General features: G+C 45.3%; 1 protein-coding gene across 1 annotated transcript in view; it reads left to right on the top strand.

The window, feature by feature from the left end:
* POU2F3 (POU class 2 homeobox 3) overlaps positions 1 to 17,479 on the top strand; it is a 45,770-nt gene that overhangs the window by 17,317 nt on the left and 10,974 nt on the right. The window contains exons 4-6 of the mRNA XM_069876288.1: positions 33 to 67; positions 14,169 to 14,273; positions 15,813 to 15,915. Coding sequence (XP_069732389.1) covers positions 33 to 67; positions 14,169 to 14,273; positions 15,813 to 15,915 — 243 coding nt within the window. The remainder of the gene's footprint in view (positions 1 to 32; positions 68 to 14,168; positions 14,274 to 15,812; positions 15,916 to 17,479) is intronic.

The following is a 17,479-nucleotide window of genomic DNA, read 5'->3' as shown; positions in this document are numbered from 1 at the left end:
ACTGAGATATGTTTCTTTTTGTTTCATTGTAGGGAATGAACAGAATGGGCTGGACTTTAACAGGCAGGTAAGGAGCTCCCTGGGCTACCAGGTATTCTCCTGCTTTCTTGAATTACTGTTTTTTAATTGCTCATCTCGCCACGTCCAGGCAGCTACGAGATAAAAACTGTTTGGTCAAGCTAGCATTAAACAGACCACATATGCATGACCAATTAAACTTCTGGTTCCCAGGCCTTCATATTTCATAGAAGTTCAGTTAATTATAGAGTTTCTTTAAATCACTGCTTTCTTGAGGTTTTTTTCTGGCTTTTTAATTTTTTACCATTGTCATGTAGAAAGAATAAGGACCCCATTTCCACTGGCAAATATATCACTCCCACCTTAAAGCGCTATGAATTTCTACTGCTTGTGACACTGGTGCTGAAAGTCCTGTGGTATGCAAGTCTAGGAGCAGGGGGCTGACTCACAGGAGTATCAGCAAGGACTGAAGAGGAGATGGTTTGAGGGCTTGGAGTACGTAGATCAAGACAAGGCCTGCCTACAATGGCGGATGCCTCTTCAAAAGACAGTGAGGAAAGGGACAGCAGATAAAAGCAAGTGCTTCTGCAGGGCAAGCAAGCCCTGCTTGCAAATGAACTGGTGAGGGACTGTTGGCTTTGCTGTTATCCTCGTGCTTCACGCAACTAAAAGCAACCTGAGCACCAGGAGATTTTCATATGTGGCTCTAAGAATCCTCAGACCTCCCACCAAAATTGCTAGTGGAGGAAGGTAGGAGCCCTCTGGAGAGCGTGGATCTTGAAACTGTGCAGACATATGAGAGAACACTCTCTGAGTCCAGAGCTGAGGACTCTTGTGGCCATCAGTGGAGCTGGACCTCATAAAGAAAAGGGAGGTGCAGAGAGTAACCCACTGATCTGGCGCAGGACTCCAAGGGCTGGACAGGGAACTGGAGCAAGGGTAGCAAAAGGGGTTGTAACTCCATGGGCAGTCAGCATTTGAAACAGACCGCTCTTAACAGCACAGCAGCCTGGCAGCTTCCAGCCATGTATTCCTCAAGTTGGAGGGTTGTGATCCTTTGCAGCGGAAGCTTCTTGCCATGGCTTTTCTGTCCTTCAAGCCTGCCTTGGTGACTCTTCTCTGACAGATGTCAGCAAGCGGCTGTTTGTTTGCTTGGCTTGGCCGCCCCGATTTTGGGTGGGTCGGAACTTCCTATCAAAGGTGTCTTAACACGCTCAGCCATCTTCCAGGTTTTTTGAATACCCAGCAGAAAACAAAAAGCCTTGTGTCTCCAGGTCTGTGGATTGCAGAGCCCAAAGCACAGACTTTCTACACGCCAAGAGACGGATCCAATCTGCTTATAAGCAGTGATAAAAGAAAATTCCCTCAAGATAGGAATAAGCTATGAAAGCACAGGATTGTTCACGTGTTGCAAACTTTTCCTATGGCAACGCTACAAAGATGTTGGAGCTGGAAGCTGGTCTGAGGTTAATCAAGGAAACATTATCGACTGTGGTTGAAGCAGTGCTGATTTACACCCGCTGCCGATTTGACTCGATGTGTTTAAGGTCCGAATACTCTGCGCCACTGGTTGAAGCAGTGCTGATTTACACCCGCTGCCGATTTGACTCGATGTGTTTAAGGTCCGAATACTCTGCGCACCACTGAATAAACAGATGCTGGTAGATCTGGGGGGAGCAGACCCTACCCTTGCAGTCAGTAGGACTTGATAGAAGCATCCTCCTCCCAAAAAGAGATTGTAGGTTTATGACAGTCTTTTGTAGCATTCACGTGCCATTTTTATTTTAATCCTTCCACCAAAAGGGGACTGCAAAATCATTTTCCTTGGTGCCGGCAGGTCTGATTGTGTAACTGAGTAGCAAACCTGACTGGGGACTTACCAAGCTTTAAAAAGCAAAAGTCTGTGAACAAGTTGTAGCAATAGGACAAGTGGTAGTGGTTTTAAACTAAAAGAGGAGAAGTGTAGGCTAGATATTAGGCATTATTTTTTACACTGAGGGTGGTGAAATGCTGGCCCAGTTTGCCCAGAGAGGTGGTGGCTGGAAACACTCAAGGCCAGGTTGGATGAGGCTCTGAGCAACTTGATCAAGTTGAAGATATCCCTGCTCACTGCAGGGGTGTTGAATTGGATGACCTTTATGGCCCCTTCCAACCCAAAACATTCTGTGATTTGAGGATTCTAAATTCATTTTAATGATTTTTTTCTTTTAATCTGGTGTGATTCCGCAGAATGCAGGGGCAGTGTCCGCAGAAAGGGTTTTGTAGTGATGTCAGGGATGGGGTTGTAACAGTCCATGGGAGTGGACACAGGCATGTACAAATGGCTCTTTGTCTCCCTCTCTTGGTCCTCTCAAGGCCATGAGTAAACTCGAGCCATCGCTGTTATTATTTTAAATGAGAATAAGCCAAAATGCACACGGGTTTTACAGTCACGTTTTAGGTTGACCTCAGCTGTTGGTGAATTCATCTTCAATTCAGCAAATAGATTTCAAATGACGAGAAAAAGGAAGAAGAGCGATATGGAAATATCAAAGTGTTTTCATGTAAAATCAAGTGCTGAGCTCTTTTCATCAGAGGTGGAGGTTGGTGGGTATTTTAATTTTCATTTAGGATTTGCGGTTAGTTTGGGGTGGCTTTTTTTTTTTTTCTTACCTTGCAATTCAAGTTTTCAAACCAAAGCCAGAGAAGTACGGTTTGAAACCCAACTCCAATCCAAATGCAAGAGCCGCTGAGCTCTCTTTGACTTTATTTGGAGTGCTGGGCGCTAATCACTTTGAAGATCATAAATCTCACATCTTTAAGCCTCTCCCCCACTCTTTGTAAATGGCCTACATTTCAGGTCTCTTTCCCTCCCATATTATGCTCCAGGCAGGAAGAAAAGGGTGGAGTGACCCGGTTAGACCCCTTACTTTCCTACCAATTCCCTGCCAGGGCTGCTCTAGCACTGCAAACGGGAGGAGGGAAACTCCTGTGGAGTTTGAGGTTTTCTTGCAGTTTGTGGGTCAGCCCTGCACTTTATGAGAAAGCTGCCTTCTGATCCCTCAACCTATTTGGCAAACACTTCTTTCCCCCCCTCCCCTCTTTGCACTCTCCTCCCACTTGGATGCAACAGTAATTAGTAAGTGAATGAGAGGGAGAAGGGTGTGTACGGCAAAAGAGGCATCTTCTGCCTTGCCTATCTGGTTTGGCTTTTTATTTAGTGAGCCTAATGCTGTTTGTTTCCTGTTTATATCAAGGGAAACGCAAACAGACAGTAATAAACTTTCACCATCAATGCTGGCAACCTGGATAGGGACATCTGATTCGGGACGGTTTGGGATCATGTCCAGAACATGTCAGGGACAGAACTGAGTACCTTGGCAGATGTGGCTTCAGAGCCTTGCCATGAAAGGGCAAATGGGACCAGGGGAAGATCTGACTGAAAGCAATGAAACCAGAACTTTCCCTTGCTGTAATGATGCTGCTGTGGTCTAACCAGGTCTTGTTTATTTTCCCCCTGGTATACACAGCATTCGGCCTTCAAGGAGATACCGCATTGTTTGTTTTAGTAGCTGGCTCTGAAGAGAGCTGTTCTGGAGAGCCAAGTTGTTCACCCGCTGTCTGGAGTTAATCCCTGAGATAATATTGCCTTCTGGAATACACACATTAAGCTAGGGCTGATGGTTTTGGGAAACTTAATCCTTGAGATAATATTGCCTCCTGAAATACACACACCAAGCTAAGGCTGATTGTTTTGGGAGATGATAGGGCTTGTGTGCATGGTGGGAGTGTTGCAGTCCAGCACACAGTGCTGTGCATTGATCTGCAGCTGGAGAAGGAAAACGCACAGATGCTGAATTACTGATTTATTTTCCGTCAGGGAAGTGATCATAGAGTGGTTCGGGTTGGAAGGGACCTTAAAACTCATCAAGTTCCACCTCCTGCCATGAGCAGGGACACCTCCCACTGGATCAGGGGCTCCAAGCCCCATCCAACTTGGCCTTGAACCCCTCCAGGGATGGGGCAGCCACCACTGCTCTGGGCAGCCTGGGCCAGGGCCTCCCCACCCTCACAGGAAAGCATTTCTTCATAAGATCTCATCTCAGTTTCCCCTCCTGCAGCTGAAAACAATTCCCCTGTCCTATCCTATCCTAAACCATGTCCTATCCCTACACTCTTCAATCAAGAGCCCCTCCTCAGCTTTTCTGTAGCTCTTTTCAGTACTGGAAGGGTGATAGGTAGGACCATATCATCTGCTGGTTCTTGCAGCATTGCAGTCTGAATGCCAGGGAGTACAGAAGGCTCAGATCTCCCCTCTGCCCAGAAGAGGGAATGAGACATCTTCTCCAAGTCCCTTCATGCTCTCAAGCGCTACGCTGCACTCCAGCACTAGGAGAGAAGGTCCCTTTTGGAATAAAGCTGAAGGGTTGTGTGTTCCCAGTGCTTGAAAGGCTTAGGAGGATCTGCATGTGCTCTGTATCCCATTAGGTCATGCAGTTTCATTCCAGCAAAAGGCTAACCCTTGCAGATGTCCTGACATTTTTTTAATAATAATGACAGGTTTGATATTCGTATCAAGTAAAGGTGATCCTTCCATGTGATTTTATAATATTTAAGCCAGACAAGCAAGATCTATGGTGCTTGAACTGCCCAGGACTAAGCCCAGCTTAGCCCTGTAGGTTCTTTACCACTATGACCTTATTTTCTTTGTTTAACACCAATCAAGGGATGTAATAAGGATACATCTCTTTCCAATAGGCCTCCTAGAAATAGAATCTTGGGTTGGATTTACTTGGGAAAAGGAGGTAGCTTGGAGATGTATTGCTGGAGCAGGAGAGATCTTCCGAACACAAAGGGAATCTTACAGAACAAAATAAGGAAATACGATGTACAGTGGAAGTGGCTTTGTATTTCATACACATGTTAGCTCAATGCTTATAGTTGTACATCAGGTTGTACATGTTGCTCATGGCTATAAGGGACGCGTTTAAAAACCCATCTCTTCAAGTGGTCAGTCAGCACTAAACATTTGAGCTGCTTAAAATTCACACTCAGCAGCACCTGAATAAACTTTATTTTGGCCAATTGAGTGAGTCTGCTACAATATCACAAAAGAGAGTGGTGAGGGACTGCATCAGCTGAAAAATTCCTTTCCAAAACCAAATGAAGGATCCTGTCTGTTCCTGCCCACTCTCTGCAAGAGGTGCCAAAGGGGTTCCCCTCCCTCGGGACCTCCTTATCTAACTCATCTCCCTGTCCTGTTCATATTGGACAGAGTAATTTTCTAAGGGAATTAAAGTTTTTCAGGTTTATGTGGGGTTTTCAACCGTTGTTTTCAGGTAATCGAGTGAGTTGTCGTAGGTCTTCACATCTCGCATCTTGCAGACACAGGATATGAGACATTAAAGCAGGCAAGCTATGTCTGAGATATAAAACTACTGGTGGCTCTTTTTCAGTGCCATTAATAACACTCTGACCTTGTTTGGTACTTTACACCCACAGGTCTGAAGGTACTTCACTAATGAATTTAGCATCCCAATGCCTCTGGAAGGTAGGGGAGGTGTTTAAACCTGCTTTACAGATGAGGCAGACTCAAACTGACAACCTAGGTTTTCCCAGAGATTGCTGAGCACCATGATTGCAGTTGAAATCAGGGTATGCTTTATAGGACAGTTGCCTGTGGACATTGAGGTGTATTGTGATCCAGGGGCCTGTTCCCCATCAGAGCTGGGATACAGACTCTGATTCATAGTCTTGTGCTCAACCACAGACAAGTTCTTCCTCCCCTCCATCCTTTTGAAGGTGGAAAGAAGGGCCTAACTTGCTAAGTAGTTTGTTATTAATATCTGAGATGCAAAACTCCCTGCAGATTTAATTTTGCTCAATCAGGGCTTCCCTCCCCCCAGGGATCTCTCTCATAGTTTTTCATTCCACTTTGTTTTCCCACCTCCCCCTAATCTCATATGTTCCCTATATGTCATTTGTGTTCCTGCTTGGCTTTTCCCTCTGGGTAGTTCGGGTTTCAGTCTGCTCTCCAGATTTCCATCCCAGTTCTGTTTTGCCCTCCTCTCAAGAGAAGGTTCACATCCTGCTTCCTTCTCACCTCTGGGGATCAATTCAGATTTCATTCTCTCTTCTCTGCATTACCCCAGGGTATCAGCCTAAATCTTGCATCTGCTTTTCATCTCTTCAGTCTTCCCTAACTGGAAATGAGCCTGGCTGTCTGTATCTACCTTGACTGACATTGGATCTAAGCTGAACACTACCTTGGCCTTTCCCTTTTGAAGTTTCCTTGCTCTGTCCTAGTGACAGGCTGATTGCATATATTTGTATGTGTTCTGGTTCTTCATTGTCATGCAGCCCTTTGGGAAAGCATCAGAGAAAGCCCTGGCTGCAGGGAAAGTCCTCTGTTTCTATATATGGCACTGTTTTGCTTAGAATAGATAAGTAGAGAAACCTCTTCTTCAAGCTAGCTTTGTTCTGGCTCCTTGCAGAGCCCCTCAGTTGAGATTGCTGGGAATGAGCTTCCAAACAGGGCAGCAAGTCTCTGGGGAAGCTTATGAGGGAAAGGGGGATGGAGGAAGGATCTGGTCTTTATTAATTTGCTCTCAGAAGGTGGACTGAAACCACTGAATTTGTTTTCTGGGCCAACAACGGTTGACAACAGCCCAGCACTGCTTCAGATACAGTCCAGCCAGCTCTGTTCCTTAAGATCCAGCTGCAGCCTGTTCTGGAACTCTTGCTTTCCTTCTCCAGGTCCCTAAAGAACAACCTATATTTTTAAGGTGTTTCCTATGCTTCCTGGCAATATAAATTGGACAGCAGTTTCAAAGCTGCCTTAGCGATGATGGAGAGACAGATAGGTCTTCCCTTCATACAAATTCCCTGCTCCAACTGGGAATCCTTTGGGAAATAACTTTTAGGCTTGCAGGAATCCATCCCTGCTTTCATGAATCTGTCTAAAGGGACATGACAATTGTTTCCACAATAGAAACTAAGCTCAAAGCATGGTTGTCACTGTCAAAACCACTATTGAGGTTGCCCTTTTTAAGCAGCGAGTTGCATGAACTACTGTGCATGGATATGACTCTTCTGCCTATTAGAGAATGGCTCATCGGTAATAAGGAGAGGACTCCGGATTCTTGAAGGCCTTTCATCTGGTGAGCTCCAAGAATTCAATCAAAAGCCTGCACCACCCAGCAAGGGTGGGGCCCTGCACCCATTTTGCACAAGGGCAAGTCATAGTACAAAAAGGTGAAGGCGATGGGGTTTTAAGCAAAGCCTCTAATTTTGAAAGGTTGACATCACAGTTGCACTCTCTGTCTCCCCGGAGGTGCTGATCTGCTACCACTCCATGTGAAATCAGTGGGCTGAACTGGGGCTGCTCAGCCCCTTAGGAGTCAAATGTTGGGTTTATGCTGGCAAGAAATCCTCTTGCCCTGTTTTTCTGACACATAGAAGTTGCCCAGAGCCACTGAGTTGGGAGCAGAGAGTTGGCACTGAGCTCCCTCTTCCCCTCAATCACCAGACTTTGTTCCCTCCACCCAAAATGAAGAATGATGTGCTTCTCTCCAGTGAAGTTGATCTTTTCTCACTCTCCCTTTCTCTTTTAATTATATTACTTGTGTGTATTTAATGCAATCCCTCTAGCTGTTCTGCTTGTGCCCCAGTTCCCTGGGGCGTGGCAACTGGTGCCAAAACTACTGTTAACCAATCAGAGAAACCTGCGGAGCTGGGATGGAGCCAGCCCCAGTCACGGGAACCGCCTGATTCCAAGTCGATTCCTTTCAAATGTGGGATGTGGTGGAAAGTGCCTTGCCGTTGAGGGCTACCTGCACCAGAGTTCGCTGAGGTGGATGCTGCTCTGCCCTCCTCGTGGATGACTGATCTGGGGGACGTCGCATGGTACAGCAGGGAGGCAGTGCCAAGGTGTTATGATGGTTTGTGACTGGTTGGCAGACAGAGGGCACAAAGGATGCAGAATAATCACAGTCTGCTCCCCCTAGACAAGAAATCCATGGAAAGGGGATTTATTCTTTTCATGCAGGGAATTTGGAGAACAGTTAAGGACTTGGTTTTGGCCCAAGAAAAGCCCAATAAGGCAACTTCAACTGCTGACTTCAATGGGAATACGATTAGGCTCCAGGGAACCTGTGTGAGCATGCAAAAGGGCATGGGAGAAGCCATGAAGCCTGGTGTGTGTGAAATCAGATTGATAAGGAAAGGGGCAGGGATGCAGCCCAGGGTGGGAGCAGAGAAGATAAGCACAAAGTGTAGGCAGAGGTGTAGCTTTGGAGAGCTTTGGAAGTTGGGCAAGTGAAATTGAGAGAGGTGCAGGTACCAGTGCTGCAACGCATGAGAAGCTTGGGGCAGAAGGGCTGAGGATGGCTGGGGTGGAGAGCTCTGGAACGGACACATGAGAGAAATCACAGCCTAGGTGGTGTTGAAGTTGGTTTCCATGTTTCATTTGGAGGTTCTCACCATTCTGATCAAGACAATAACAAATTCTCCTCATCTTTTTAAAAAATACTTGTGATTTGGCATGTCCACAGGCCTTGGCAGAGAAGGCACCACATGCCGGCATACCAGTAGGAAGAGTAGAGATGCTGTAATGGCTTTTCAGTATCTTTTTGACAGTTCAGTGCTCCCTGCACAAAGATCACCTTCTGAAAGCACTAGGAAGCTTCTGTGCTCCTGAGGCTCATGCAGAGGCACTCTCTGCTGTGGAGAGCAGCCCTTCATCTGGACACACCGATATGAGCATGGCCATTCAGGGCAGGTACTCTTCCCACCTCTGCTTCTCCACTCCCTTGCCCAGTGCCTAGTTTGGAAGCCTCCTGTGCTACACATGATCATTTTGAGGTTTATTCTCCAGCACCGAGAAAAGGGGTAACCGTTCTGTGATTCTATGGCATCTTCCTTTTTCCTGTCCTCTGTTTAAAAGCAAAAATGCTAGGGAAATGCTGTATCAGAAAGCCCATGAATGTAAATCTGAGTGTGGCTCTGTTTGTTTTCTTTTGTGGAAATGGTTACTATTAAAGGCTTGATTTCCCACCCACACTTCTACTACAGCTGAGGCACAACTATTAACACCCTGAGCTGAAGCTCAGAGGATAAAGCATATCAGGTCAATTAATAAACTCAAAGGCCTTGTATAGCTGTGATGCAGGTGTGTTGAGGTTAGGGATTACAGTTTAATTTTTCAGCGTGCTGTCATTGCTGAGGTTTAGGATGTAGTCTGTTAGGCATTCAGCGTGGGATTAACTCCTCTTTTGTCATGCTGACAGCTTCTTGAAAAATCCCACCCTTCAGTGTGAAAGGATATCAAGTGTTATAGAGTGAATATCGTCACCTCAGTTTAAGGCTTTTCTGCTTTCTTCCTGTGTGCCTGCTAAGCCTTGCCATATGTGCAGGATAGTACATGTGGAAATAGTAATTGCGAGCCCATTATTATTATTGCTATAATTTATTATTAGTGTGTTTTTTATTTTATGGTGCCCACGTGTGCAGGTAATTCACAGAGAAATACACTTATGCCATTGGAAGGTGGGAACGTTTCATTAACTGCAATAGCCTTGGATCTGGTTTTGATACCTGTTTCTACTATAAAACTCCCTCCCTTGACTTCAGGCTAATTACTTTGCGGCAGTGTCAGACAACTCTATTGTAGTGAATAGTGCTTTGGGACGGATTCAGCCTGGAAGAACCGTGCCATTCCTTTCCAGGTGCTCTTAAGTCTGTATGCACCTGACCTTCCTCTCGCCAGTGGAGCAGCCTCATCTCTCTGCAGTGGGGTGAGGGAGGGAGGAATATGGGTAAGTCAAACTCCTAAACACTTGTGAGTTGCTGACTATGAGATAAGCCAGATATGAAGACAGATAAATATCTGTTTCAAAGAGGTTACCGTCTAAATAGAAACTACAAAATAAATACAATTGTCTTCTATCTTACAATAATGACAGCAGTGCCTGCCTAGTAACTGGTACTGGAGAAGGCTGACATAGCTTTAACGGCCTTGCTCAGGCCGGGTACCGGCATCTTATCTAGATTTGGGGAAAGCGAGGCTCTGGGTGCTGAATCAGTTGGTGGGTCCCACCTTTGTGAAGAGGATGATGAAGTGGTACTTACATTGCATCAGAAGCTCTCATCTAAAGGAGGTGTCTTGGGGCTGTGTTCAGGCTGCCTGCTTTGCTGTTTAAAAGAAGAAGATGATGACCAATCCAGACCACCAGTGAGCAGTGACCCTAAGCTGGGCATATACTAGGGCTGCAATCCCACCCAACCAATGGATCCAAACATCAGTCTATCGAATCAAATGTGGATTGATCTGGCTGTCGGAAGGGTATGGCCTTCTACAAGGTGAAATTAGAGCTGCTAAGGTGAATCTTTCCAACTTCCTCATGTAATGCTGGCTTTTTACAGCTTCAGTATGTCTGCAGGATGTTTTCATGAGCCGAATGTTTGCCAAAAGTTCACAGATCAGTTACAAAACAGATGTACTTTTTTTCCCTCCCCTTCTTCCTACTGGTAAGGAAGAGTTTGTGCAGTAATTGCAGGCAGGTTGGGAGATGTTTTCTTCATAATTCTCCTTCTTATGAAATGTTTATGAAACACCTTCCACAAATCAGTTACGCAAGCAAGCTGCGGAGCTTTGATCATTTTCCATCACCCTCAATATGTTTCTTAGTTTGTTTTGCTTTTTGTTTTTGTTTTTTGGCCAGAGACAGGTAAGAAACAATCCATCCTTGGCCAGGCCCAGCAGATGTGCTAGCCAACTTAAGGAAAGGACTCCTTCCACCCAGTCACCCTTCCTATGTTTTTCACTTTGATTGCCCAGGGGCACCTGACCCTATTTTAAGGCTGTGAAAACATCCACTTGAGATTGGCAAGTGTGATTGCTTTCCTATTCCGGAGGAGCTCTAGGTAGCTCTACATATGGGTGCTACCACCTGCCATTGCTCCTCAGGAGGAATGAGGAGGAACTCGGAGCTGCTCCCAGCCCTGCCTGGAGATTCTACTCAAGCCCAAGGGGAAGAAGGTGCTTATAGATTCAGAGTGCCAGTGAGCAGGAGGTGTTTGTCGTGTATTATGCTGTCCTGCTGTTTTACGAGCTCGTTTTTTTCCTTTGATAGTGTTATTTCCCTAAGTTGAAGTCAATGGGGAGAAAATTAGATTTGCCCTCAACAACTTCTTGTTCCCCATTCCCCATTTTTCCTGATCCTCATGGAAAACCAAGGTCCTGAGGAAACACAGTGGGATCTGGTCCTGGATTTAACTACAGCAGTGTTGGTCACTTGCAGCGTTTTGCAGAGTTCTCAAATATCTACGTTGAAGTGATTCTGTGATGATTTCAAACTTTTTCGGTTCGTCAAAGAAAACTTTTATCATATTTGTAGGAAAAGCCTGCAAATATGGATCAAATGCACTGGGAAAGGAGAAAGCAACTCCTCCCCTTGTTTTATTAATTTGAAATTTACATTATTTTAAGGGAATCTCATGATATTGAGTGGCCTCGCCCACAATGTGTGTGGTGTTTTGGGGTTTGATTTTTTTTAATATATGGTTGGTAATAACTGCTGATTTAGCCAGGGAAAAAAATGAAGGTGCAGGATTTGCATAAACCATCTCCAGAGTTTTGGATATAACCCGAACTCCTGCTAATGAACAATTAGCCAGCTGCAGGCCTGTTGGGAGAGGAAGAGGAGAGAGAGGTGAATTTGAACCTAAACCCAATGAAAATAGGTGCAGGGGAGAAGGATTTCTCAGGAGCACCCAAGTTCCCACCCACTATGCAGGAGGGAGCCAGAGAATTCCAGGGATGGGGGAAGGAGCAGCGGGAGATGTTGTTGTTTTTAAATCGGGAACCGGTCCTTTGCCAAACCCACCTCCTGTTCTCATATTGTGCGATGCTGGGATGCAGCTACACACCCCTTTCACCCTGGAATGCTTCCAAATCATCCCACTTGGCAGCTGTAAAAATTGATTTCAGTTTGGAAATGGCTCGTGCTTCTTCAACACTCCACTCCTATTGGGATCATACCTTGGGCTGGATGGAGCGCCTTGTTCTTTAAGACGTGGATAACTTTACTTTTTGGGACTGATCAGCTTTGGATTGTGTGAGGCAGACACATATGAATGGCAAGCAGGGGTAATTTATTTCTTTTTTTAATTTATTTTTTTCATTGTGGCTCGGATGGCTTGTTTTTAACGCACCCTCAGAAAGAAAAGCGTGTGTAAAACCATTTGCCTGCAATGAGCAGATGGCTCAGGGGTAATGGTGTATTCTCCTGAGGCTTTTATCTAACGCTTAGTGACTTAGACACTATCTACGTTGGTAGTGATCAAGAAGATCTCTCCATCCGATTCCTTTCGCCAGGCTAAGAGGGATGATCATGCCAACCTGAAAGGTAGGAAAGAACTGGAATTCATAGCACGTATAACTCTTGTTGCAAGGAGCTGGTATGATTGCAAAACTAGTTTCGGCACTGTCCAGAGCTATCATTGGAATGAAAGGAGATGTTGTAACTTTCTTCCCTCTGTGTAGCACCTTCCAAAATGTAGAGGTTATTGTTACAGTGCTGGCTCCCTGCAGCTGTGAGCCTTTCCTGATCGTGTCTTCTCCTTTGCTGCTGCAGAGATTTGTGTACCTGTTTGCTTTGATAGAATGGAAATAAAACCTCCCTCAACCGAAAATATTGACTTGGGCCACTGTTTTTTAAAGACGAATTTCTTGTCCCCCTCTGGTGGTAGGAGGTTGTACGACCTAAAGTCTGCATCAGCACTGCAAAACCCCAGCTAAGGCAACTCTGGGTGCTTGGGGGACATTTGGCTCAGGAGTAATTTGATGGGAGATGGTGAGGTTCAGCCCTAGTAGTAAGAGTGAATCTGCGATGCACGGACAGGGTTTTCAAGAACAGTCCTTTCTGGTGTCTTCGTGGTTTTTCCATTTTGCGGAAACTGAAGCTTCTTCTTCCAATGGAAAGGCTTGGATGAGGAGTGGAACTAATCTGTTAAGCCTTGTGCCTCGCACTTGCACACTTAGGAAAACTTTGAGCTTAAGTTTGGAAATTGGTTGCCTGGATCTTTTCTTAGAGAAAATGTGTTAAAAGAGCCCTGTATGACTTTTCTGTGTCCTGTGCGTGGCATCTGCATATAGACATTCCTCAGACAACTTTCAGAAGTTAACCTAAGCACTTCTACAATCTCCCTAACCTGGTTCTCCTCTCTCCTGTCCCACCAAAGGATTTCAGCTGGTACAAAGTGATGTAACAGGTTTTTATTTGCTCTTTTAAAATGTACCGGCAATGTTAGGACTTACCATGGATGCTATGGAATAAACCAGATGCAAGGATTCAGTTCAGGTTGCTGGGTAAATTCTTCTCTTAAGAATGTGGTCTCAGAAAACATATTTTTTTAAAAAAAAAGACAGTAATCTTAACATTCAAGTAGGTCAAAATGAGCACTGGACAAAGAGCTGACACCTGTGGAGCTTTCCAGTTCTTTTTCCACCACTCATTCTAGCTAAGGAAGCAGATTTTTCCTTGCCTGACCAGCAGAATTTCTTCTTGCTTTCTGGTAGAAGCTGAGCAAATATGCTTGATGCCTGGGAGGCTGCATTTTCAAGCCTCCAAGATTACACTGCTTTTTGAGGTCTTTTACTTCATGACCTTTCCTTTCCCATCCCCTTGTACCAGTCTCTGCTGCCTGCAGAACAAAATGAGAGGCCATTTGCAGCCAACCCCACCATTGAGTTGTGAGTCATGATCTATAAAGAAGAATTGCTTCGTGTCTTCCTTATAACTCCACAAAATGCCTCAGTGTTTTGTCTGAGGAAAGCACTTGGATGCTTTAAACCCTGCTAAGTCACTGGAACTTGGTTACTTCCTAAAGTGTTTTAATTAACTTGTGTTAACTGAGCAAACTGCGAGCCTCTCTTTGGCTTGGCAGAGCAGGAAAACCATGTCTATGTTATAAACGCAATAGCAGAATTGAGGAAGGACCATGCCTTTCTGCAAAGCCAGAGATGGAAGGAGCATGTCCTGACCTCTCATTTTTCTCTGAAAGGAGACCCTTCCCGATCTCTTCCAGCCTCTCAGGCTCCTAGCTGTCCCTGACCTCCTGCATCCCCTGTCTCTGCTCTCTGATGTTACAATTACTTTGCTTTTTTTCAGATTAAAACTGAAGACCTCAGCGACTCCTTGCAGTCTACAATCCCCCCTCGGTCAGGTCACCTTGTGCAGGGGTCATCAATGATGCCTGGAAGCCAAATCACGGGGGTAAGTGACTTTGCTGCTTCAGGGATCTAGAAGTCTGAAATGGCACTGCTTAGTGAAGCTCTGGAGAGGAGGCTGAGATTGAGACACCTATCAAATTAAGCATTCTTTTGGACAATGCCAGAAGGAGACTTGCCATGATGGGCACTAAACTGAGAAAGTGAATCTGTGTTGGCAAAAGTCAGCTTCCTCCTCAGCCTCTTCCTTTTAGCAGAAGGTTTTACATGGGTTCAAAGGCAAACTGGACACATAAGTGGAAGGGATTTTCTTGGAGTGTTTACTAAGCAGGCAAACCACACTGTGCTTAGGAAATCCCTTGAGCTGAAAATAATTGGAGGCTGAGATAATAGCAAGGGAAAGTATTAGATAAACTTGCCCTAGTCTTCCTCCTTCATGTCCGTCTGGTTAATGCCACTGTTAGAAATACGATACTAGGCTAGATTAACTCTTGATCTGAACTAGTATAACCATCCTTGAATACATTGGCTCCAACTGATTTACATCAAAGAAGAAACAATTTCCTCAATGGGAATTTTTTCCCCCCTAAGGTGAAAAAATCGGAGTTTAGCACTTAAGTCTTGTTAGATTCTAAGTGGGAGTCAGATGCCAGAAGGACACACAGCTGCTCAGTAATCTCTTCCCTCATTCTTTTGCAGGGTATTCAGATCCCTTACACAAATCAGGGACTGTTCCATTTCCCCAAGGCTTCAAAACAGTTCTGAAGAAGGTCAAAGAGCTCATCTTATTGAGTAATGAGCACCCTAAACATGTACCTCTAAGGACAGCCAGTCTTATTGGGGCTTTTTGTGTGTCTATCCCAAGTAAATGCGAACACTTGTCCCAGCAAAGAACGAAAGGCTAGAACCCAAGTAATGTGACAGAGGGCTAGGATGTAATCCTCATCTCTCAGTACCTATTTCCTGCTCTGCCCAGTGCAGGATGTAAATTCCTGGCAGCTACATGTCAAATCATAGGGAAATGCTTTCAGATCTGGTCGCTGTGTCCATCGCAATGCGTTTGCCATTGATGCAGAGAATTAGGCACTATTGGGCATCATTTCTTCCCCATCTCAGTACACGGCTGGCTGGGAAATCAGCCTTCTGTGGAAAGCAAGTTCTCAGCATTTAGGAGACAAGACACCCAGGTGCACTTTCCTATGTAATTTTGAATTTGCTCTCTGAAAACATGTTATCTGGAAGAAACCAAAATCAAAGAGGTTTCACAACCAGATTTTGATTGCCAGTGCCTCAAAAATGTCATTTTGAAGAACAGACTTCTTCAGATAATGGTAGACAGCTCTCTGTGTGGATGTCTGTGTACACAGAATTCCTCATACTCAGCTCAAAACTTCAGACCCTGGAGTACCTTTGGGTCAGTAGCTCTCCAGTGCAAAAATTACACAAATACTATGTGTTGGCAATCAAATGAAGGTTCAAGGACAATATAAAAGAGCAGGGAAGCTTTACAGGAGAGGTGATGCTGTGTGAAGTGCAGACAGCTCTGAGTTTTGTTGTCCCTTTTGCTTTTTGCCTTTTCCCGTAGGATATGAGCTCTCTTCACACCCTGCAGCAGCTCGTGTTGCTTCCTGGTCACATGCAGTCGGTTCCCCAGTTTCTTCTGTCTCAGTCTCAGGCTGGGCAACAAGGTAAGAGCAATAAAAGCTGGAAGGGGTATGATTATAAGCAGATACACATCTAGGAAAAGCCCCCCTTCTCATGACTGTTGCTTTTAATCTGGTCTGTGACTTTTTTGTTCCCCTGCTATGTTACTAGCTGTATTTTCCCCCTGTGCTGGTTCTCACACCTGGGATGGATGATCCCTCATTCGTGGGGCTGCTCTGGGAAGGGGCAGGTTCTGGAGATGCTCCTGGCACCTCTGGCTTGTGTGCATCAAGAGTGCCACCTTGGGGACAGTCTTTGCAGACCTGGAAGGGATCCCACCTCGAATTCAGGACAGTAACTGGTTGGCTTTCAGCAGAAGAGCAAGGAGCCTGCACCCTGGGGACCAGTTGCATCCTGGCTGGGCTCCCAGCCTCACTGGGTTTGCGCTCTTCATTTCTCCCAGAAAACTGGCGAGAGGTTGAGTTGATCTCTCTTTAAGTACCTTAGAGGGAGAGTAAATCCAGGGAAGGAGCTGGGCTGCTCTTGTGGAAGGACAACGCTGGCACTAGAACAAACGGATCTAACCTAGCCAGGAGCACCCCAAGGATGAGAGCTGAGAGGCCTGGAGTTGCCAGTGTTCTTCCCAAATCTCACTCCAAGCCATGGGGTAGGAGAGGACAGGAGGTCTAACTACTTCTGAAACAGAGTGCAGTCAGCCCCACAAAGGGATTGAAAGGAGTGAACTCGGTGCTTGAGGACATCCCTGCGGTTCTGGTTTTACTGCTGATGGTTTTGATGGTATTTCTCCAACGATGGGGATGCAGGGATGCTACTGGTGAACTTTTATGTTGCTTATGGACAGACAAACATAGGCTTTGATCCATAACCTGAGAGATGCAGAGGGACTTCTTGATTTAATCCAGCACAGAGGTCCCTCCATATGAATGAAAATTCAGAATTAAATCCTTAACGTCTCTGCAACTGGAATGCAGTGGTACAGATGCTCCTAAAGAAAACTCTTACATTGTAGGCAAATGGGAAACCTACTTCTCATCGACAGTAAACATAAGCTCTTTCCTCTGCCAAATGATGCTGAGTGATGTAAAAAGAAACTACTTGATGTATATTTAACAACAGTCTAGAATTTAGCTTGTTTGAAATGCCAGGGTCAGGATAATCTATTGCTTACTGTCTGCTTTTATTAATGTATAATAGGAAACACTTGCTTGCTTTAGTAGAGATGAAGTTTCTACTGTTAAATGACTTCCCTTGGCAGCTATAACCCCTCCAACAGATGGCCACTTGTTTGGCCATGACCCTTTTTGGTTCCAGACTTGATAAAGGCTGATAGTCCAGCCAGTTGCTGGCTTTTTGTGCCAGAGCACTTTCATTTGAAGAGATTGCCAAGTTTTAATGATCCTTTGCTGTGTGCAGGCACAGCCACTGGGGAGTGAACGTGAAGGTGCAGATGGATTTTGTGGAATTAGTTCTTTGATACAGATACAGGCAGAGTGTTCTTCATACTGAAGAGATGGATGGATATTCCTGAAGTCCCTTGGGCCACATGGGAACACCCTCAAAGCTTCCCGAGTTTTGACTGTTGGATAC

This window comes from Phaenicophaeus curvirostris, chromosome 25 (genome assembly GCF_032191515.1).
Source record: "Phaenicophaeus curvirostris isolate KB17595 chromosome 25, BPBGC_Pcur_1.0, whole genome shotgun sequence".
Classification (NCBI taxonomy): Eukaryota; Metazoa; Chordata; class Aves; order Cuculiformes; family Cuculidae; genus Phaenicophaeus; species Phaenicophaeus curvirostris.
The sequence above is the reverse complement of the archived record's forward strand: the minus strand, read 5'-3'. Positions and strand labels throughout refer to the sequence as shown.